General features: G+C 41.1%; 2 protein-coding genes across 3 annotated transcripts in view; one reads left to right on the top strand and one right to left on the bottom strand.

The window, feature by feature from the left end:
• LOC109397232 (serine-rich adhesin for platelets) overlaps window positions 1-12,696 on the top strand; it is a 120,557-nt gene extending 107,861 nt beyond the window's left edge. For both annotated transcript variants that reach the window (XM_062846820.1, XM_029859956.2), the window contains 4 exons: window positions 728-2,294; window positions 2,354-2,512; window positions 2,577-2,711; window positions 11,613-12,696. In XM_062846820.1, the coding sequence (XP_062702804.1) occupies window positions 728-2,294; window positions 2,354-2,512; window positions 2,577-2,711; window positions 11,613-11,693 (1,942 nt within the window). In that variant the 3' untranslated portion in view covers window positions 11,694-12,696. The remainder of the gene's footprint in view (window positions 1-727; window positions 2,295-2,353; window positions 2,513-2,576; window positions 2,712-11,612) is intronic.
• A 5,088-nt stretch (window positions 12,697-17,784) lies between these two features.
• Window positions 17,785-21,772, bottom strand: LOC109412583 (L-dopachrome tautomerase yellow-f). The gene is made up of 4 exons (XM_029860122.2): window positions 21,495-21,772; window positions 21,202-21,434; window positions 20,375-21,142; window positions 17,785-18,015 (listed from the first exon to the last, which is right to left on the bottom strand). The coding sequence occupies exons 1-4, from the start codon at window positions 21,631-21,633 to the stop codon at window positions 17,869-17,871; spliced, it is 1,287 nt and encodes a 428-aa protein (XP_029715982.1). The 5' UTR covers window positions 21,634-21,772; the 3' UTR covers window positions 17,785-17,868.
• Window positions 21,773-22,261: the final 489 nt, after the last annotated feature.

The raw sequence follows: 22,261 nt of genomic DNA, 5'->3' as shown, positions 1-22,261 counted from the left end.
GACCTAACATCCCTTTTTGAGCATCTCTACGGCATCCTTGTAACATACCTTGCAAACACAAACAAAAATCCAATCACTTAACCCTCTAATACCCAAATTTTTGATTTTGATCTAAATATCATTTTTCGTCATCTAAAATCGAATTAAACATGTTTTGGAAGATGATTCTTTTTAATTCTCGATTTCATGAATTTCAGTTTTTGATTTTTCTAATTTTTATTTTTGAACATCCCCATACTTTTATATTTTTCCTGGAAGCCTATTTGGATTACGGATTTTTTGAGACAAAAACATTTTGAGATTTTATGATAATTGTTGAAATATTATTATTTTAAATTTTTTTCATAGGAAATTTTATTTTCCGTGTAATTTTAAGGAAAATAATTTTAAAGTGTATTCGATTCGCTTAAACTATTAAACTAGGTTAGAATGATTTGGGAAAAATTTAAAATATGTTAATTGTAGCGATTCAATACAAAATAAATAATGACTTCTAAAAGGTGACTAAAACATCCATGTTTCAATGATTTCTAAAATATGAAAATACTTTTTAAAATACATCAAAAACCATTTTGAGATATACAAAACAGTCCAAACAGCCAAAAATATAAAAATATTGATTTTCCACGAAACAAAAATTACAAAAATGCTCAAACTATACCCCGTCTAAAGGCGGGGTTGGGTATTAGAGGGTTAATCTCTGTTTTAATCACTTCTCTTCTCACAGGCACACGAACCGTGACGATCCAAAGCGGACCCGCCGGAAATCGGGCCACAAGTCGTCGAGCAAATCGTCTGCCAACGTCACCATCATACAGGTCTCGACCGGGTCCAGTGATAGCGAATCCCCGGTAAAACTACTCGCATCTCCGAAGGCGAAACATCGCACCCCCAAGCAGGAACTGGTAACGAAGCTATCCAACGGTAGTACCCTGATTACCGATGACCTGAGCGACGACAACTACAAAAGTAACGTTCAAATCATTCCGTCCAACGTCGAATACGACCACCACCATCACCATCATGTAAGTCTTCTCCCGGATCATCACCTTCAGGAACCGTCGATCATCGCCTCGATCAACGATCGGCAGATCACGACCGTCAAAGTACCTAATCTTGTTGTCAACGGTAGCGGCAGTAGCGGTAGTAATGGTACCAGTAGTAATAGTAGTGGTAATGTAACCATCAGCTCAACTAGTGTTTCAACGGCGCAACCCACGGTGATCGTGGCAGCTTCGTCCACGCCCATCAAAAGTGATAGCAACTTCGGCACGGTAACGCAAATTTCGGTTAACGCGTCATGTGATAGACCTAGGACTCCTCCCCAACAGCAGCACTACGAGCAAGTATTCCTGCTTCCTTCGCCCGTTCAAGTAGTCAACAATCTGGAACAGCCGATCAGTCTACAATCACCACCTTCATCCAGTTCCGCGGTGGCGGCCAAGCTCAACAAGAGCAAGATCACTCTTCTCAGCAAACAGCCACGATCATCTAGTCATTCCGAGATACAGCTCAATCGAGTCAAGCAACTGCGCATCGGTCAGGGAAACAAGGAAAACGAAGGCGGCGTAGCAGGTTCCTCCGGTCACAAGAGCGGTATCCTCCCCTCGGCGAGCAGTCCCGCGGTTCCGTCGTCTGGTGGTAATCTAAGTCCATCGAAGCGAACTCCAGCGGACAAGAACATCTATACGCCTCAACCGCAGCGACCAATGCTGCAGCGAGGACTCACGGAGATGGTCATCAGTAGGTCAACCAACGCGGTCGTTGCCGGAGGACGCGATCCGGCTCGGGGACGGATGCCAACGGCACAGCAGACGGCGGACAAATTCCGGAACGAAGTTAACGAGCAGAGGCGACGAAGTTCGTCGACTTCCGACGCGCAACCCGAAACGTCCGGCAATCCGGCCATGAGGGCGCGGCTGAATGGGGCGTCCCGCCTGCAGTCGCCTCCGCAGCCGTTCCGACCGCACCACCAATTGATCAACCAGCAGCTGGACTCGATGAACGGATCCAATCGGAAGATGACCCTACGGGAGCAGCAGGTGATGCAACTGCGCCGGGAAATGATGCACCCGGGAGGAGTTCGGCTGCAGCTGCGCCGAAAGGATTGCATAAACTCGATCGGACTGGTGGATGCTTTTGGGGCCGTGTGGGTTGCCGGCTGGAAGCAGAAGGAACACCCGGTGCTGTACAATGCGCTGCACATTGGCGATCAGCTGATATCGGTAGCCGGGATGGCGATCACCAGTTCCGCCGAGGCACACAAGGTGATTCGGGGAGCGCCGGGATTATTCGTAAGTTGGTTTAAATCTATGATTCGGAACCATTTAAATAACATTCTTCTGTTTGCCAGGTGGAATTGATCATCCGGAGGGTACCATTCGGACGGGTTTACGCCATCCGACGGGAACTGGATGGCCAATGTTTGGGTTTGATTCGGGATGGCAACACTTCCACCATCGTCGATGTGGTGCCCAACAGTCTCGCAGCGAGGCACGGGTTGCCTCCCAAGGTAAGACTTTTCGTTTTCATCGATTGAGCTTTATAGGGGAAATGACATCATTTGATCTTTTTAGGCACAATCCTGTGATGGTCTATCGCTTACCTTTTGGGTGCTGACAGAGATCAACGGACGGCCACTGAATCTGTTCTTCAAGGACAATGAAATACGGGACCGGTTGAACGCCGTTGGAAGAGACATATCGATCTTGGTAAGTGTGCTACGTACATTGATCGTGTCATTCAAGCTCTCATCTTTGAGACAAGCGTATATTACTGGTATGATCAAACTAAATGCTCGCCATCCACACTCCAATATGTGATATCTTTTTCCATTAATCCTTGTTAAGACGGCCTTTATAGTGACGACCTTCTGATTCGTATGCAGAAGATCCTAGGTTCAATCCCTGGTCCGTCCTTTTCCTTCTACTTTATATCTCTCTATATCCTTTCTTCCTTGTCTCTACTTATACAACTCATGTATATTCACATGTTCATAGCCATCGCTTAAACAGAAACAGGTTAAAAACGGTTTCCCATCCTTCCAACTTTCACAGCACAGTGTCAATCTATCAGATACCGCCTACGAGTTATGCAATCAAGCTAGGGTAGGGCGGGGCAAGATGGGCACCCTAAGGATTACGTTGAGTTTATTGAAAGTTAACACAAATTTTCAAAGTACCTCTCAGTAGTTCTTTTCTTTATCATGTTTTCTACCACCCATAAACATGACAGGATTCAAAATTCACAATAAGGATGATTTATTTGACTAAACAAAAAAGATGTTTTATGGTCAGTTCAAACATGCTGCGGGGCAAGACGAGCACCCCTACGGGGCATGAAGAGCACTTCATTAAAATCAAATTATTTTAACTATAAATTGGCCATACAGTGATTGAAATAGTAAATCTTGTTTATTGCTATGGTATCACGCTCTAAAATGATCATTTTTTTTCGATTATTAAAAAAAATGGCGGTTTTATAATACTTTTTACAAAATAACCCGAAAAGCAATGAATGACTATTAAGTGGCTTATTTATAGAAATTAACGCTACCAAATAGTTGCAAAGAATACGGAAACCTATGTTCGGCACTATTGAGTGGATTACTATAATTTGAAAATATTTTCTATATTCCCATCAGGGGTGCTCATCTTGCCCCACTATAGGAAAACAACTAAAATTGAATAAATTTTAATGTTTGTTTCAATAAACTATTTTCTTATGCAAGTTAAAATGCTTTGCAGTAAGCTAGTAATGTTGGCTGATAACCAGAATTATGGTAAAAATTTGATTCTGACATAAAAACCTTATTTTATTCTGATGATTTCTTATAAGAAAATGCTAAAAATCCATGCTATTGACTAATTTGACGAAATGTTTCAATTCGTTCGTTATGAGGTACCTTTTATCAGGTTTACAAACAGCATGAACTTTATTCTAACGGATTATGAAGTTGTTTGGACAAAATTCATCATAAAAGTAGTAAAACAGAGGGGTGCTCATCTTGCCCCGGGCGGCCATCTTGCCCCGTCCTACCCTAACTGTGCCGCACTAGCTTCAGACACACTAATCTTTCATTTTACGCCTGGCATCCACGCTCCAATGTGTGAACCCTCTGCCAACCATATCCCACCAGCACTTCGACATCCGTATGAATTTGTGCAGACGCAGAGGTATCTTCGGTCTGCTGTGGATACAAACGATTGCAATCATCACTTCCTTCCCCTTCTCCACATTGACCTGCAACTTGACGTGGCAGGCGCCAGTGTTGCCTAACAATAGAAGATCACCAACACTCAAACACTGAAAATGCCTGTTAGTCCCCGGCTGATATCTCATTGATTCCTTGTGTGAGTGAGTGTAGCTGGTCTGACCATATGGAGTAGCATTCACGGGCGGTCAAGCTCAAGCAAGCTCTTTTTCTGTTCATCCACTCTCACTATTACATTTTGCACATCAACGTTAGGTTTTTTGTAACGAATCAACGTTAGGTTCATTCTCGTTCTTTCTGTTCTCTTACCACTCACACGGTTTGACACTTTCCGGTGGTTTGTATTGATTCCCATTCGTTGCCGTTCTCTTATCCACGGTCTTCTTATTTCCCCGAGATGATTCTTCTTTTCTTCTGCAAATGATGCACCTAAAAATGACTACAAAATGACACATTCATGAACATCCCGCGACTGAAAGTTCACTGGATGTTCACCGGATCTCGCCGGATGCAAGATGCGAACAGTCATTTTTGTCAACACGACCCGCAGTTATCGTTTCACATCTTGCTGTTCGTTGGCGTGTGAAGTCATCGTGGACAAGTTCATTGTCAGCTATCGCATTAGCGGCTCTCTCTCTTTTAGCCGCGACATTATGGTTAACCGTGGACAGATTCTCATCTGCCTTAGGCGAGACTGACGCATCTTTCTACGCTTGTTTTGCTTATGTAACAATTGTAAGAGACAAAAGTCTTATGGCTTCTGGGTTCTGGATACTGGTTTTTGGATTCTAGCGTCGTCTGGCTACTGCCTTCTCACTTCTGAGTTTCGGCTTCTGACCTCTAGTTTCCAGCTTCTAGTTTCTGGCCTCTGGCTTTTAGCTTCTGGCCTCTAGCTATTGACCTTTGGCTTCTAACTTTTGACATCTAGCCTTTTGGTTCTGGCTTGCGGTTTCTAGCTTTTGGCTACCGTGTTCTTGTTTCTGTCTCCTGTTTTTCCGCTTTTGGCTTCTAACTTCTGGCTTAGATGTTCTGGTGTCTCGATTCTGACTTCTGACTTCTCGCTTATGGCTTCTGATCTTCGACTTCTAACTTAATGGCTCTGAGTTCTCATACTGGATTATAGCTTCTTGCTTCTAGCCTGACTTCTGATGCCTGACTTTTTACCTCTGGCTTCTAGCTTCTGGTCGCTGAACTCTGCCTTCTGTCCTTTGGCTTTATACCGCAGGCTTCTTGCGTCTAGCTTTTTGGTTCTGGCTTCTGTCTTTTGAATTCTGATGTCTAGCTATTGGCTTCTAGCTTTTGACTTCTGGCTTCTGGTTTCTGATTTCTGGCTGCTGACCTCTGGCTTCTAGTCTATCGTTTTCTGGCTTTTCACTTCTGGCGTCTAAATCCTAACTTCTGGCTCCAGTTTTCCAGATTCTAGCTTATATTTTCTGACCTCTGAATTCTGGCTTATGAGTTCTAGCTTGACAACAGAAGACTGGATTTCAGTAGCCAGATGTCAGAATCCATAAGATAGAACTTATCTAGAACTAGAATCTAAAAGATAGTAGTCAGAAGCTAGAGGCCAGATATCAGAACCGAAAAACCAAGAGCTAGAGCTCATAAGCTAGCAGACAAAAACTAGAAGCTAAAAGTCAGAAGTCAGAAGCCAAGATAAAGAACTTAGAAGCCAGAAGATAGAAGTCAGACGCCGAAATTTGAAAGTCAGCAGCAGAACGTATAAGCTAGAAATCAGTATCCAGAAGTTAAAAGTCGAAAGATAGAAACCAGAAGTCAGAAGCCAGATGTCAGAGGCCAGAACCCGTTAGCTTGGAGCCTTGAGTCAGAAACCAGAAGCCAGAGATCAAAATATAAAATTCGGAAGCCAGAATTTGCTAGAATCCAGAAAACTGAAGCCAGGCCAGAAGTAAGAAACCAAAAGCTAAAAACAAGACGCCTGAATTCAGAACCAGAAACCAAATCGAAGATCATAAGCCGAAAGTCAGACGTCAATAGCCAGGAGTCAAAAACAAGAAGTCAGACCAGAATCCCACCAGAAATTCGACCCATTTGCTTTGAAATTTCTCCAGAAATTCGTCTTCTGGCCTCTGGCTTCTGGCTTCTGGCCTCTGGATTTTGACCTCTGGCTTCTGTCTTCTGGCCTCTGGATTTTGACCTCTGACTTTAAGCTTCTGACTTCTAGCTTATTGGTTCTGGCTTATGGCTTTTGAATCCAGGTGTCAATATTGTACAAGCTTTTGACTTCCGGCATCTAGCTTCAAGCTTCTGGTTTCTGTATTCTGACTTTTTACTTCTGTTTTCTAGCTTCTGGCTTAGATGTTCTAGCCTGGCTTCTGGCTTCTCACCTTTGACTCCTGACTCCAGTCTTCAAGCTTAATGGCTCTGGGTTCTTAAAGCTGGCTTTTAGATTTTTTTACTTCTGACTTTTGACTTCTGACTTTTGACGTTTGACCTCTAGGGTGCAGTCCTGTGGCATCTGTCATCTAACTTCCAGGTTATTGGTTTTGAGTTCTGACATTTGAATGTTGTTGTCTAGCTTTTGATGTCTAACTTCTGATCTCTGTTTTTTGACTGCAAGCTAATTGTGTAGGGACTTATAAAGAAAGACGTCCAGTTCCTACTACGGTGTTCTTTATTATGACATTATATACTTTACAGTACACATAGGCCTACTACAGTTCGGCCATCTTGACAATAACACATCGCCCTCGATGTGAACTGCTACTCCATCATCATATTCGTTCCAGCTCCAACTCGTTGACTCAGTCATCGAAGTTGTAATGCATCTTCCGCTGCTGACTCTACACGACGTTTCTTTATGGTGATCACAGCTCGTACCTCCTCTCGAATACTTTTCAGTTTGAGAGTAATGCGTCAACTGGCGTGTTAGGGTCGCCAGCAGTTATTCTTCTAAACTTCATCGCTTCACCATCTTCCGGTGATGTTTCTCCAAGCCAGAACTTTTTTCTCTTCTGTGTAATCGCTTCTCCAACGTTACGTCACGAATAACTTCAATTTGGTTTACATATGCCGGATACATGTACTAGGTTATCCCACTTCTGAAATGTAGGGACTTATAAAGAAAGACGTCCAGTTCCTACTACGGTGTTCTTTATTATGACATTATATACTTTACAGTACACATAGGCCTACTACAATTGGTTTCTGGTTTTCAATTCTGGCGTCTGGTTTCTGGCTTCTTCTTACTGCTGGCTTCTAACTACTGATTTCTGGCTCTAGTTTTGCTAGATTCTAGCTTATGAGTTTTAGCCTTTAAATTCTAGCTTATGAATTGTGTCTTCTGAGCTTTGGCTTCTCGCTTGTAACTTCAGGCATTTGGCTTATTTACCTAGAGCCATAGTACCTTTTGGATTTTAAAGCTTGACGCCAGAAGTCAGATACCAGAAGCCAGAGGTCAGACTTCAGAGGTCCGAATCTATAAGATAGAACATATCCAGAACATGAATCCAAAAAAAAAGAAGCCAGAGGCCACGTATCGGAAATCAACAGCCAATAACTAGAGTTCCTATCTTAGTAGCCAGAAGCTAGAAACCAGAAACCAGACGCTAGAATCCAAAAGCCAGTGTCCAGAACTCGTAAGCTAGAAGCCTAAAGTCAGAGACCAGAAACCAGAGATCAGAAATCAGGAATCAAAAGCCACAATTCAGAGGCCAGAACTCATATGATAGAATACTGTAAACTGAAGCCAGAAGTAAGCTGGAAACCAATAAGCTAGAAGCAAGCAGAAAGAAGCCTGAAGTCAGAAGCCTCAAGTCAGGACCCAAAAACAAGAAGTCAGAAACACATAATCCATATACCGAAAGCCAGAAATCAGACGCCAGAGTTCAAGCCGGAAACTGATAGGCAAGAAGTCAGAAGCCAGAGTCAAAAGCCAGATGTCAGTAATCGTAAGTCAGACGCCAGGAGCCAGAAACAAGAAGTCAGAGGCTGAAGTACAGAAGTCAGAAAACAGAAGCTAGAAGTCATAAGTCAGAACCAATAAACTAGTTGCAAGTCATAGGTTAGGAGCCAGAAGGCGGAGGTCAGAAGAACCAGAAATTAGAAGCCAGAGGTCGAAAGCCACAAGTCAAAAGTCAGAAGCCAGAATCCAAAAGCTAGTATCCAGAACCCTCAACTCTTAAGCTTGAAGCCAGAAGCCCTGAACCAGAGGTCAGAAGCCAGAAGCTGGTAGCTACCCAACTAACATTTTCAGCGCTAAGCTTCAGTCATTTGGTTTCTGTTGTGTAACAATCGAATTAAAGCAATCAACGCTGAATGAAAGGGAAGCTAGTCAAATTTAAACCATAAGCTAATACACGGCTGCAAAACAAGCACCATACAACTACTAAACTCGGTTTCCTGAAATCAATCATTTGTTACTGGGCCTGCCTTTACTACACTATATTCCAACTTCGGGAGATTTCCCGGAAGATGTGTAAATCTGAACAAATCGATTAGGAGTCACCACTAACAGAACAGCTGCTATTATACAGTACAATTCGTAATACTGACAAATCCACAAACCAGCAGCTGACTTCTAGCTGTTGAATTTTGGCGTCTTACTTGCGATTTCTGCCTTTTGTTTTCCATTTTCTGTGCTCTGTTTTCTGGCACCCGACTTCTTACTCCTGGCTGCTGACCCATCTGGCTTCTGTCTACTATAGCTTATTGGTTTCTGATTTTGAAATCAGGCGTCTGATTTATGTCTTTTGGATACTGGCTTGTGTCTTCTAGCCTCTGACTTCTGGATTCTTATTTTTGGTTTCTGACTTCTGATTCAGACTTCTAGCTGGTCCTGAATACTGATATTTGGATTCTAGCTTCAGGCCTTCTCACTACTTAGTTGCGGCTTTTGACCTCTAGTTTGCAGCTTCTAGTTTCTGGCCTTTGGCTTCTAGCTTCTGGCCTCTAGCATATTTGTTGTGGCTTATAGCTTTTGTATTCTGGTGTCTAGCTTCTGACTTTTAGTTTCTAGCTTCTGGCTGGTGTATTCTTGTATCTGTCTCCTGTTTTCTCGCTTTTGGCTTCTGTCTTAGATGTTGTAGCTTCTGAATCCTGGTTTCTGGCTTCTAGATTCAAGCTCTGGGGTTTTGGTTTCTCGATTCTGACTTCTGGATTGTAGTGTCTGACTTCTGGCTTCTAGCTTATGGCTGGCTTCTGACTTCTGATTTTAAATTTTCTTCATACTGGCTTTGGCTTCTAGCTTCTGGCTGACCTCTGAGTTTTGGCTTCTGTCGTTTAGCTTTAGACCTCTGGCTTCTGACTTCTAGCTTTTTGGTTCTGGTGGCTTCTGGCTTTTGGATTCTGACGTCTAGCTATTGACTTCTGGCTTCTGTTTTTTAGCTTCTGGTTTCTGACTTCTGGCTTCTGACTCCTGCTTTCTGACTTCTAGCTGTTGAATTTTGGCGTCTTTACTTTCGATTTCTTATTTTTATTTTCTTTATTCTGTTTTCTGGCTTCTGGCATCCGACTCATTACTCCTGGCTTCTGACCCATCTGGCTTCTGGCTACTAGCTTATTGGTTTCTGGCTTTGACTTCTGCTTTCAGCCTTTTCAACAGGCTTTTGACTTCTGGCTAGTGGCTTCTACTCTCTGGCTTCTGGATTCTAGGTATCGGCTCTGGCCTCTGAATTCTGGTTTCTGGCTTCTGACTTCAGGCTTCTAGCTTATGGCTTCTGGGTTCTGGGTACTGGTTTTTGGATTCTGGCTAGGGAACGTCCATAAATTACGTCACGCAAAAATTGGTCATTTTCAAGCCCCCCTCCCCCCTATGTCACACTTTTTGTATGGAACCTCTGAAAGTTTTGTATGGGTCGTCACACTTTGCTGATCCCCCCCTCCCCCCTTAAAGTGTGACGTAATTTATGGACGCTCCCCTACAGCCTTCTCACTTCTGAGTTGCGGCTTTTGACCTCTAGTTTCCAGCTTCTAGTTTCTGACATCTAACATATTGATTCTGGCTTCTGCCTCATGTATTCTGATGTCTAGCTTCTGACTTCTGGCTTTTGGTTTCTAGCTTCTGGCTACTGTATTTTTGTTTCTGTCTTCGAAGTAAACAGCTTTTGGCTTCTGGCTTAGATGTTGTAGCTTCTGAAGCCTGGTTTTTGGCTTGTAAAGTTTGGCTTGGATTCTGGTTTCGCGATTCTGACTTCTGGATTGTAGTGTCTAACTTCTTTCTGGCTTCTGATCTCTGACGTCAAACTTAATGATTCTGGGTTCTTCATAGTGACTATTAGATTCTCGCTTCTAGGTTTTGACTTTTGACCTCTAGCTGCTACCTTCCGGTCGCAGACCTCTGGCTTCTGTCCTTTGGTTACAGACCTTTGGCTTCTGATTTGTAGCTTTTTGGTTCTGGCTTCTGGCTTTTGAATTCTGATGTCTAGTTTTTGACTTCTTACTTTTACTTCTGGTTTCTGTTTTATGGCTTCTGGCTTCTGACCTCTGGCTTCTAGCTTATCGGTTTCTGGCTTTTCACTTCTGGCTGCCGACTTTCAACTTTTAAATCCTGATTTCTGGCTCCAGTTTTCAAAATTCTAGCCTAAGGGTTCTGGCCTCTGAATTCTGACTTCTGGTTTTGAGCGTCTGGTTTCTGGTATATAAGCTTGACAACAGAAGTCAGATATCAGAAGCCAGACGTCAGAATCCAGAAGATAGAACTTATCCAGAACTAGAATCCAAAATATAGTAGTCAAAAGCCTAGAGGTCAGATATCAGAAACGAATGGCAAGAGCTAAAGAGCTCATAAGCTAACAGCTGAATTCTAGGAGCTAAAAACCAGAATTCAAAAGCCAAGATAAAGAACCTAGAAGCCAGAAGATAGAAGCCAGATGCCAGAATTGAAAAGCCAAAGTTAGAAGTTAGAAGCCAAGTAAGAAACTAAATCGTAGATCACAAATCGGAAGTCAGACGCCAGGAGCCAGATACAAAAAGCCAGAAACCAGAATAGAGAAGCTAGTCGCCAGAATACAAAAACCAGAAGCTGGAACCAATAGGTTCCTCCAGTACTCCCTTCAGAAACTCAGCTATAAGTTACATCGGGAATTTCAGTACAAATTTCCAGAATTTGTCCAGAATTTCGTCCACATTTATTTTAAAAGACCCCGGAACTTAGGATTTTTCCTGATTTTTCTCCATAATTGTTTTTTGAAATTCTTTCAGATATTCTTTAAAAAATTCCAATAGAAATTTTTGCAGGAATTCCATAAAAAAGTTCAGCTGAAATACCTCCGCAAGCGTGAAAGTGCAAAACGAAGTACTTGCACAAAAATTCTTCTAAAAATTGTTTTTGGTATTCGTGTTGGATAAAATCTGGCTTGTCAAGTCTATAGACCCAATTTGGAATTGTCCCAATTCATCTTGCTTATAATTGTTCATTCATTCTCTTTCTCCCTCCCAGGTGCAACCAGCCGACTTGGTGACCAAGTTGAAGAAACAACTGAAATCTCTGCGTGGTCACAAGGACTTTATCGTGCAATAGAAAAAAACTTTCAAAAAATGAGCAACGTTCTCATCGAAAAAGGTAAGTAAAGCTGCCACACGCATATTTATTTAGTCATACAACTTACCAGGAAGTAGGAGCTGAGATTGAACGCTGCCACCAGAACCACATCAGATGGAGTTTCGTATGTCGTATGTCGTGTGTCGTCATACGAGAACAGAGAGAGAGCATGTGTGATAGATTTCCTACCGCGGCAATCCTCGGCGGTGGGTTAGATACCTATATTTTCCAATTTTTAACCACAAAGTGTTTTGCTTTTCGTTTCGAATTCAGCCGGAAAAGAAATAATTCCAAAAACAAAAAATCGTCAAAAAATAGCAACCTTTAGGCGTAACTTTAAACAATTCACAATACAAATCAAAGAAACTTACAAGGCTGTACTAGTGTGTGAACGGTGAAAGTTTATATATTTAGACTCTTAGTAGCAAGCAAACAAAGCAAGTACTCTGATATCAATAATGGGAAGTCGATATGTTCAAAATTCCTCGGATTTGTAGATCAACAACCTTAGGGCGCAAAAAATTTCCATCCTAGAATACCTTTTTTAGGCGATAGACGTTTTAGAGAATTTAAATTTTAGAAACCATTTAACGTACTATTTAACCATCTCGCGTAGAAAAAAGTCATACAATTATTGTCAGTAAGCCATTCGATTCCGAATTCAGCAGCAAGGGATATATACCAATACAGTTTAGGAAACAAATCTCACATAGAAACATGAACATATTTTTATACTAGGCCGTTTTTAACGATGATGGGAGAACATTTACAAAACTAACACCGAGACAGCTCAAAACTAAACCGTGTTTACCCAAGAAGAAGAAGAAGAAGCCAGAAGTAGTCATTAGAATGCATCCAACTTTTTGTCACCTCCTTTTGACAGACTCGTAACTGCACGTAACTTCCACTGGAAGTTACACACTCTGAAATGTATGGAATTACACTTGTGACTCTCATTAGTAAAAAAAAACATGTGAGTGTCTCGTATTTTTAGAACTAAAAAGAAATCCATTGTTTGCTTAAGTCAGCGAGTATACTTAACATATTTATACCTACTAGCTCTTTTATAACTAAACGCAGCATGATTGAAATATTTATAATAACATTATATTAAAAAAAACATTATCTAACCCTTCAGCAGTGACGCTGTTTTATTTTGTACAATACGTTGAAAAAAGTTAGTTTGTTCTACATAAATCAGCGTGGTGCTGGTAGGAATGACCAATTTCTGGAAGATTAAGGATTTTTCTTTACTCGTACTTTATTTCTCTGAGCTCATTTATTTTTTGCGAAATTCACAAAACTTCCGTAAGAAATTACAGCTTAACTATTTTTAAAATTAGGAACTCTTTATTGAACTAACCCAGAATTTTCTTCATAATTTCCTTCAACAGTTTCTCTAAGAGAACATAGTAGAAACCCGTACAAAGATTTTTTGAAAATGTCTACTAATGCCTTCCATGACTAAATGGAGTTCTTTCAATAATTAATCATCCTGTTTGTCTATGCTTATTAGCAATCTTCGAATGTCTTGGATCACTATTCCTCTTAGAATAAACCTCCAGTTGTATTGTTCCGTGTACGTCCTTATCAGAATTTCCCTAAATACAGTTTCTGTACTGATATGATGCATATACTCATCTCAGAGCATAATCCTGTAGGAATGTCAATTTATGTATTTCCGGAAGCATCATTGCACGAATTCTTGAAGGTATTCTCGTGAAAGCCATGAAACTTTCACTGGAGGAAACCCTCTAGGTATCCCAGTAAGAGTCCCTGGAGAAATTCATGAATAATTTTCTGGAGAACTCTCAAATAATGCAGTTCTAGGAAAAAATCTGGAATTCACCTGAAGAAATTCCTGGACAAAATCGCTGGAATGTATTTTACAGAAATTCAGGAAGGAAAGCCTGAGAGAATTCCAAAAGTATCTTCTCTAAGATTCCCTGCCTTAAGGATTCCCTGAAGAAATGTCTGCAAGCGCTTCTAGCATGTTAGAACTTATTTGTTCAAATTAGGTCACAGCGACTTCTGCGCAACCAAAACCTGCGCTGGAAAATTCATTGAATAAACTCATGAAGAAATCCCAGGAAAATTTTTAGGCATCTTCTTGGAGAAATTCCAAGAGAAATTTCCAAAGGAATCCTTACTCTAAATTCGGAAGGAGATCTTTGAAATAAGCCCTGAAGAAATCCTAGGATACGTCCTAAAACAATCGTCGAAGAAAACCCTTGAGGCATTCTTATGGGAATTTCTGTAGCAGTCCCTTGACAAATTTTTGGAAGACTCCCTGAAGGGCTTTTTTAAAGAACACCATCAAAACATCCCTAGAAAAACTCCTAGAGGAATCTCTGTAGGAGTTCCTGAAAAAATCAATGGATGACTTCTTGAAGGGTTCCTTGGAGAAAAAAAAAAGAATGTCAGGATATACTCCTGAAGAATCGCCGGACGAATTTCTGAAGGAATTCCTTTGCAGAAGCTGCAGAGGGTATTCTTGAATAAATTCATGGATGAATTCCTAAACAAATCCAAGGATGAACTCTTGGAAGATTTTTTTGGAGATTATTCCAGGATCCTGTATGCATTCTCCTAAAACTATCTTGAAGGATTCCAAAACTAATCGCTGGAAGAAATCGAAATCTTCAGCTAATCCTGGAGAAATTCTTGGGTGCATCCCTGAAATAGATGATGTAAATATTTTCAAAATATCTGAAGGAACCCCTGAATAATTTTTTTAAGAGCTCCCGAGCGAATTTTTTGAAGAAATCACCAGAAGAATTCCTGGAGCAAACCGTGGAAGAGTTCCCGGTGCAATCCCTGGGAAAATTCTTGGAGAAATCCTAGGAGAAATTCCTGGATGAATCCCTGGAGGAGTTCCTGAAGGAATTACTGCAAGAATGCCTGGAGGAAGTTAAGGAGGCGACCGCGGAGGAAGCCTTGGAATTGGAAGAATTCTTGGAGAAATTCCTTGAGAAACTTTCAAGAACTAACTGTAGGATTTCCTTGAGGAATCCCTGCAGAAAATCCTGGATGAATTCCGGGAGCAATCCGTGGATGAATTCCTGCAGTATACTCTAAAGAAAATCTGGAAGAAATCCCCAAAGAAATTTCTGGAGGAATTCCTAGAGGAATTTCTGGATGAATTTCTAGAAAAATCCTTGAAGGCAATTCTGAAAGAATACCTGGAGGAATCTCTGGATGAATCCCTGCAGTAATTCTTGGAGGAATCTCTTAAAGAATCATTGAAGGAATTTCAGGAAAAATTCCCGGAGGAATTTCTGGAGGAATCCCAAGCGGAATTTCTGGAACAATTCCTGGAGCAATTCTTGGAAATCCCTGAAGATATTCCTGGAAGAATTCCTGGTGGAATCCCAGGATGAAATCCTAGAAGAATTCTTGGATGATTCCCTAGAGAAATTGCGGGAGGAATCCCTGAGGAAATTTTTGAATAAATCTTTCGATGAATTCTTAGAGAAATTTCTGGAAGAGTAATCTGGAGGAGTTCCTGATGGAAAGACAAATCAATCAATCAAAGAAGAATTCTCGTACGAATTCTTATAATAATCTCAGTAATATTTTCTTGTGGAATTACTAAAGGTTTCCTGAAGGATCCTGGAGGTATGCATGAAGGAATTTCTGGAAGAACTTTTGAAATTTCCTTAAAAATCCATGGAGGAAGTCCTGGAGGATTTCCTGAAGTAATTTCTGTTGGAATTTCTTGAAAAATTTCTTCACGAATTCCTGGTAGAATTTCTGGAGAAATGCCTGGAAGTAATCTCGGATGAATCTCTGGAGTAATTTTTGGAAGAATTTCTGGACGATTACCTGCGGATTACTGGAGAAATTCTTTGAGGAATTCCTGGAGAAACTCTTGGAGGAATTTATGGAGGAATGTTTGGAGAATTTCTTGGCCGAGGTCTATGAGGATTTCCTGGAAAAATTGTTGGAAGAATACCTAGAGGGATTCTTTGAGGAATTCTTGCAGAATTTTTAGAGAAAAATTCGGAGAAATTCTTCAAGAAATTCCTGGTGAAATTCTTGATTACTTGAGGGAATCTTGTAGGAATTTCTGGTAGAATACTTGGAGGAACTCCTGGAAGAATTTTCGAGGAATTTCTTGAAAAATTCCTGGAAGAATTCTTCCAGGAATACTTGGAGGAATACCTGGGAAGATTTTTTGAGAAATTCTTGACGAAAGTCTTGGAAGAATTCCTGAAGGATTTTTTGGAGAAGCTACACCGATAAAGTAAAGAGATTCCGCTGAGCTTGTAAAGCTTGAAGGTCTTTATTCCAGATTAATTTGGATGACCTAGATCATCAAGTGAATGTTGCTAAGTTATCAGAATTGCACTCCGAGGCTCTAAGAGTAGTGAAGATTATATTCGACGAACTTTCGCTACAATAAAAATACCGTAAGATTTACGGATATTGCGACCCATACTTCAAAATACATTGGGTCTATTTGAATACCAGTGGACACCCAAACAGCAATTCATAATTAGAGATACTCGCAATATTATGAGATGCAACAGACACAATCGTGGGAGAATCATTCCGATAGAGTAAACAGAAACAAGAGTAGAGCCTGTAGACCTTGAAGGTCCTAATTCTAAATAGTTTGGAAAGCCTGGAATACCCCAGGAATGTACCAAAAGCATTATAGTTGTGTTTTGGAGGCCATTTGTATTTCACGGAATGTCCAACTACCACAATACCGAATTGCTCGTAGCATTGCGAGGTCTAATGGACATCAACGTGACTGAATTTCATGAACAGAGTGAACAAAAATGATGGTAGAAGTTGTAGATCTTAAGAAAATGAATTACAGAGTAATTTGGATGACCTAGATCACCAAATTCATTTGCCATGAATATTCTAGGAGTGCTTTGAGACTTTCTGAGTACCGTAGACTATGCTGTGTGATGATTCATCGTGTATAAAATTTGATATAGGATGTTGGATTTGTGACACAAACTTCGGAGTACTTTGGAGGCCTTAGAATAGCTCTGGGATCAAAACTTCAACAGACTATGATGATAAGCAAAAAGATGAAATTTGAGTAAAAACATGTAGAATTTATAAAAAATACAAAAAAGCCACGTATTTTCGGCTACCAACAAAAGGGGGGATGGTGAAAGCGGGGGAGATACCATGCATTTCTTAACACAACTATTCCCCATGACTATTTAAAAATCCAGGGTAAAATGTTTAAAAACAAAGAAGATATTGCATTTCTACCAAAAGTAGATCGTCCCGGGTGTTTACGGGTTTAAGGCGAAACTGGATCCATTTCCTCACTTTTTGGTTTTTGATTTTTTATTAAATAACGAAGCGATATTTTCAAAATCGGTTTTCGTGCACATGCAGAGTATGGATCAGGGTATCTTCTGATTTTTTTACGCGAGAGTAAATGTTTTTCGTTTTTGCAGAAACCATTTTTGAACGAAATTTCACTAAAAAATGGTTTCTGCAAAAACGAAAAACATTTTCTTCAGCGTAAAAAATTCAGAAGATACCCTGATCCATACTCTACATGTGCACGAAAACCGATTTTAAAAATATTGCTTCGTTAATTAATAAAAAAATCAAAAACCAAAAAAATGAGGAAATGCTTCCAGTTTCGCCTTAACCCGTAATAATACTTTCCTCAAAAATGAAACTCCTTAAAAACACTTCCTTTTAAAGTTCATTAAGATATTTTCAAACATATTTTACTGATTTTTTTTCGGAAGTTCTTTAGAAGCTACAGCAAAGGAATAACATTTCGAATTTTTACGTGATTTTCGTAAAATACTTGATGAGTAGAGTTCGTTGAAAAATCCTCAAGGAATTTATACAACAAATTCTCTAAATATAAATGCAAGAATTCCGTAAGAAATTATGTCAGGATTTTCGCATTAAAATTCTCACAAAAAGCTAAAATAAATTTCTCAATTATCATTTTTTTTCTGATTTTTTTTTAATTTCTTGAAAAGCCAGGAAATTTTTTTCAAGAATTTGAATGGATTCCCCCAATGAAATTTAGCTAAACTGAGAAGTCTACTTAACAACATTATAGTAGGAAAAAACTCTTGTTTCACAGTTTTAGGACTCAAAAGAAAGCCTTTCGATTTATTGATTTCATTGCGTCTTCGATAGCCGTTTCTGCCTTTTCTCAGTTCCTCATACAAATGGTTCCGTTGATGGCCCTAGCCGGCATTTGGCGCCAGATTCGGTAGTTGTACTCGTTCACATTCAACCGCGAGTAGATCCAGATGGGCAGCCGGTTGGAGATGACCCACATCATGCCATCGTTATCGATCTGTGAAGGGGAAAAATCATTGAGTATTATTATTATTGGTTTCTTATCAGCGTGCGTCGCACCGTACTTTTAAATGTGACGTACAAGAAAACTTGGAAATTTTTCAACGTTTAATCGATCGGGTTCCTCCTTACAATCAGTTTAAACCATAGCAACATATCTCCTCTATTCAGCTATGAAAAACCAACTGGAGGTTTCAAATGAATACAAAAAAAACCTAATTGATCCACCTAGCGGCGATGGCGCCTTTCTCGAGCCTTCGAAACCCCATTTCAATAAAACTCAAGTGACATGTTGAAGTATGTCGCACTTTCATACAATGAACAGAAACCCATTTCATGATACGAGAAATCATATCGTTTATCTGGTTTTTAATGATTGAGCCTTAAGAAAAAGCCGCTATCTTGAATTGTTCTGGTCGCCATTTTTGGAGTCCAGGCATCTTCCCTATAAAAAATATACCAATATTGAATGGTTTTAGAGCCTAAAACTTCATTAAATAGCCGCCATCTTGAATTTGGAGCCGCCATCTATAATTTTAGATTGCCATCTGAGATATTCTGGTTGCCATTTTTGAAATCCAGAGTCCAGAGATCTTCCCCATACCAAATATATCAACATTGCATTGTTTTAGGCCCTAAAAATCTACCGATATAGAATTTGAAGTCGCCATCTTAAATTTTAGATTGCCATCTTGGATATTCTGGTTGCCATTTTTGGAGTTCAGACATCTTCCCCATACCAAATATATCAATATTGCGTTGTTTTAGGACCTAAATCTCCATCTTGAATTTGGAGCCGCCATCTTGGATTTTAGGTCGCTATATTAGATATTCTGGTCACCATTTTCGGACTCCGTACATCTTCATCATACCAAATATACTCATATTGCATGGTTTTAGAGTCTAAAACTCCATTAAACAGCCACCACCTTGAATTTAGAGCCGCCATATTGGATATACTGGTCGCCATTTTTGGACTCTGGACATCTTCCCCATACCAAATATACCCATATTGTATGGTTTTAAGCCTTCAAATTACATTAAACAGCCGCCATCTTGAATTAGATGCCGCCATCTTGGATTTTAGATCGTCATCTTGGATATTCTGGTCGCAATTATTTTATTCCGGCCATCTTCCCCCTTCCACACATACCCATATTGTATGGTTTTAGAGCCTAAAACTCCATTAAACAGACGTCATCTTGAATTTGAAGCCGCCATCTTGAACATTTGGCTGCCATCTTGAATTTTGGGCAGACATCGTGAAACTTCTGATCTCCAGTATTGATTTCCGCACAAAATTCGTCAACCATGCTAAAGGTTACAAAAATCGCCGCAGTTTAATGGGGCTAGGTTCAGTTTTATGTACGACCAGTTCTACCGGTGCTGGTCCGGATCACTGAAATGGCCATAACTCTGGAACGCCTTGACCGATCCTGATCATTTTTAATAGCAAACAATGTGGTGAAATTCCGGTTCGATTCAAGCTATAATTCGAAAAATCGGCCAATGGGAAGAGCCTTAAAAGTGAGTGAACTTATTTTGCGCACAGACATACAAACATACACACATACAGGCATCATCTAAATTCGTCGAACTGAGTTGATTAGTATATGCGACTTGATCCTCTGAACCTTTTTTCGAAAAACCGTTTTTTGAGTGAACCAATAGCCTTTCCAGTACACTTAGTGTACGAGAAAGGCAAAAATATGTTCAAAATGGAGTCTATAGAATGGTCGCCATCGTGTATAGAAATGGTCGCCATCGTGTACCGCAACATGGCGACCGTATATTTATATATATTTCATTTCAAGCATCAGAGGCTATTTTGAAAAAATTCAGCTGATTCGTTTGCTTTGCGGATAAGTTGGGTGTCACCGGCAGAACTAGGGTCTTGTACCATTTGGGCAGGTGTACCTATTTTGGGCAGTCAATTTCAAACCGATTGATTTGAAATTTTGTATAGTGTTGGGCACGTACAGTATCTAACTCTGTACAAAAAATTGGTTTGAAATTGACTTAGTTATAGCGGCAAGTGCCCAAAATAGGTACACCTGCCCAAATGGTACAAGACCCTATATGAAACAGTGGCAGATCTGTATGCCAGCTATTTTTTGCAAGCTACAGCGTCCGGCAGATCTTGACAGACACGAACCTAGTCCTTAGGACAAGGAAGATCTTCAATTCTACGACAAGGGCAGCATCCAGCGATAGCTGGAAGAACAAAATCTACAGGACTTGTGAGAATGTCGGACTTCAACCCTGTAATGATAGTGTTCGCTTCGAATCCGAGTGTCACACAAAGGTGCGGAGTTGTTAACGAACTTTGAAGTAAACCAAATGAATTCCACACTTACCGTCACATCCGCCGGGTAGATCATCTCCTTGTTGTCCAAGTGCACAATTCCGTGATTCTCCGGGTGGAACTCCGTTGCGCTGTTCCAGCATCCGATCGCATTTCGGTTGACCTCTGCGTAGAACAGCACTCCGGTCTTCTCGTCGAAAGCGTGTCCCGACGCTTGCGTATTGGGACCCCGTGGCCCCAGATGCCGGAACCGCTCGTTGTAGTCCTCTCCCGAGCGGGCCAACGTTTCGTTCTTCAGCACACTATTCGGAACCACAATCTCGCTGATGGATGCCATGGCGTGCAGGTAAACCGGTCGCTCCTTGGTGATCTCGTCCCATCGTCCGATCGCCAACGAAAACACGCCGTCATTCCAAACGAACTGCAAACCGGCCACGTTGAAGCGTCCGAATCGTGGCTCGAACGACAGGAAGTTGTGATTGAAGCGCCACATCCGGTTCTGGGCCAATCCGTACACGTACAGGTTGCGCCACTGGTAGTCCGGGATGTAGGCGTATGCGTCTTCGCACCGGTCGGGCTCAACGTCGATCGTAATGCTGGGAATCCCGTAGCCGAACTCCACCATTTCCTCGGGGATCTCGAACCGCTGAACGCGCCGATTTGTGTTCAAGTTCATGACCCACAGGGATGGGCGTTGCACCTGCCGTGGATTGTCCGGGTATTCCAGGTAACCGGTATCGACGAACCACAGCCGGTCGCAACTGTCCACCTTGGTGCGGTAGACCGAGACGATACGTCTGGAGTCCGCGGCGTATTCGGGCTGATGGGAAGAACCTTCGGTTATCGTTTTGAAGAATTTTGCGGAACTTCAATACCTACGTGCAATCTGTTGATCAGGAAGTTCGGGTAACCATCGAGAGGAGGGTTATTGACGCCCGTGGTCGAACGCATGTCGATGACAGCGAGGGTCGCCGGAATTCCGGGACGTCTCCTTGGTACCGTCACGAACAGACGACCCTTGTGATGGCTGACTCCCATCGGTAGATTTCCGTACGCGTTGAACTGTTCGCCATTGTTCGACGTCTCGGTCCCGAATTGAATATCGCGTTGACCTAAAATGGAATTGACAATTATTTTGCACCATCACTTCCGTCCGTTGCGAATTGTCGTACCCGTTTCCGATTCAGAACCAAGCTGGGTCCATTGGTAGACGAGGTCTAGTTCATCTGCGACGGCGCACCGAACCGTGAATTGAATCAGTACAACAGCTAGTAAAGCCAGTTTTGCACGGTGGAAGTGGTAGGTCATCATTTTGGAAATGTACTCCAGTGACTGGGTTAAAGGAATGCCAGTCTGAAACTAAACTGACGAGCGCGATAATCGTTCAATTTATTTTAACGTTTTCGATCGAAGAAAAATTGTGTTCATCTTCTTACATTGGGGCAGTCCGCTATTTTGTTGCATTAAAAGTGAATTATTCCGTGTGATTTTTTTGTATTCCAACTGTCTTATCTTTTATTTTGAGCAATTGAAAGTCGAAGTTCGGCAGTTAACGATTAGTGTGGTGAAGCTTTTTGAACTGATTGTGACTGAATCCCTAGCGTAAGCGTTTCACGGAATGAGTTCACTTTTATTCAATTGACCTTTATCTTCACATTTCAATGGCAAAATTATAGTTATTGGATACACATTGGGCTTTGTTTTCTTAAAACTATAGTGATGCCGAATCAATCGGGGTAATGCTTGCAAATTCAAATACATATTTATAGATTGGTATTTATTTATTCGTCTATTTGAATGAAACTCGGTCTGATTCATTGAGCTGAGAGTAAATTCATAGCCAAGCCAAGGTTTTTTTCACACATCAAAATGATGCGAGATACTATCGCGGGTCTTGTTCAGCAGACTGAGGACTATCAACGACGGATCAGATGTTAAT

This window comes from Aedes albopictus, chromosome 1 (genome assembly GCF_035046485.1).
Source record: "Aedes albopictus strain Foshan chromosome 1, AalbF5, whole genome shotgun sequence".
Classification (NCBI taxonomy): Eukaryota; Metazoa; Arthropoda; class Insecta; order Diptera; family Culicidae; genus Aedes; species Aedes albopictus.
This window is presented reverse-complemented; position numbering and strand designations above follow the sequence as displayed.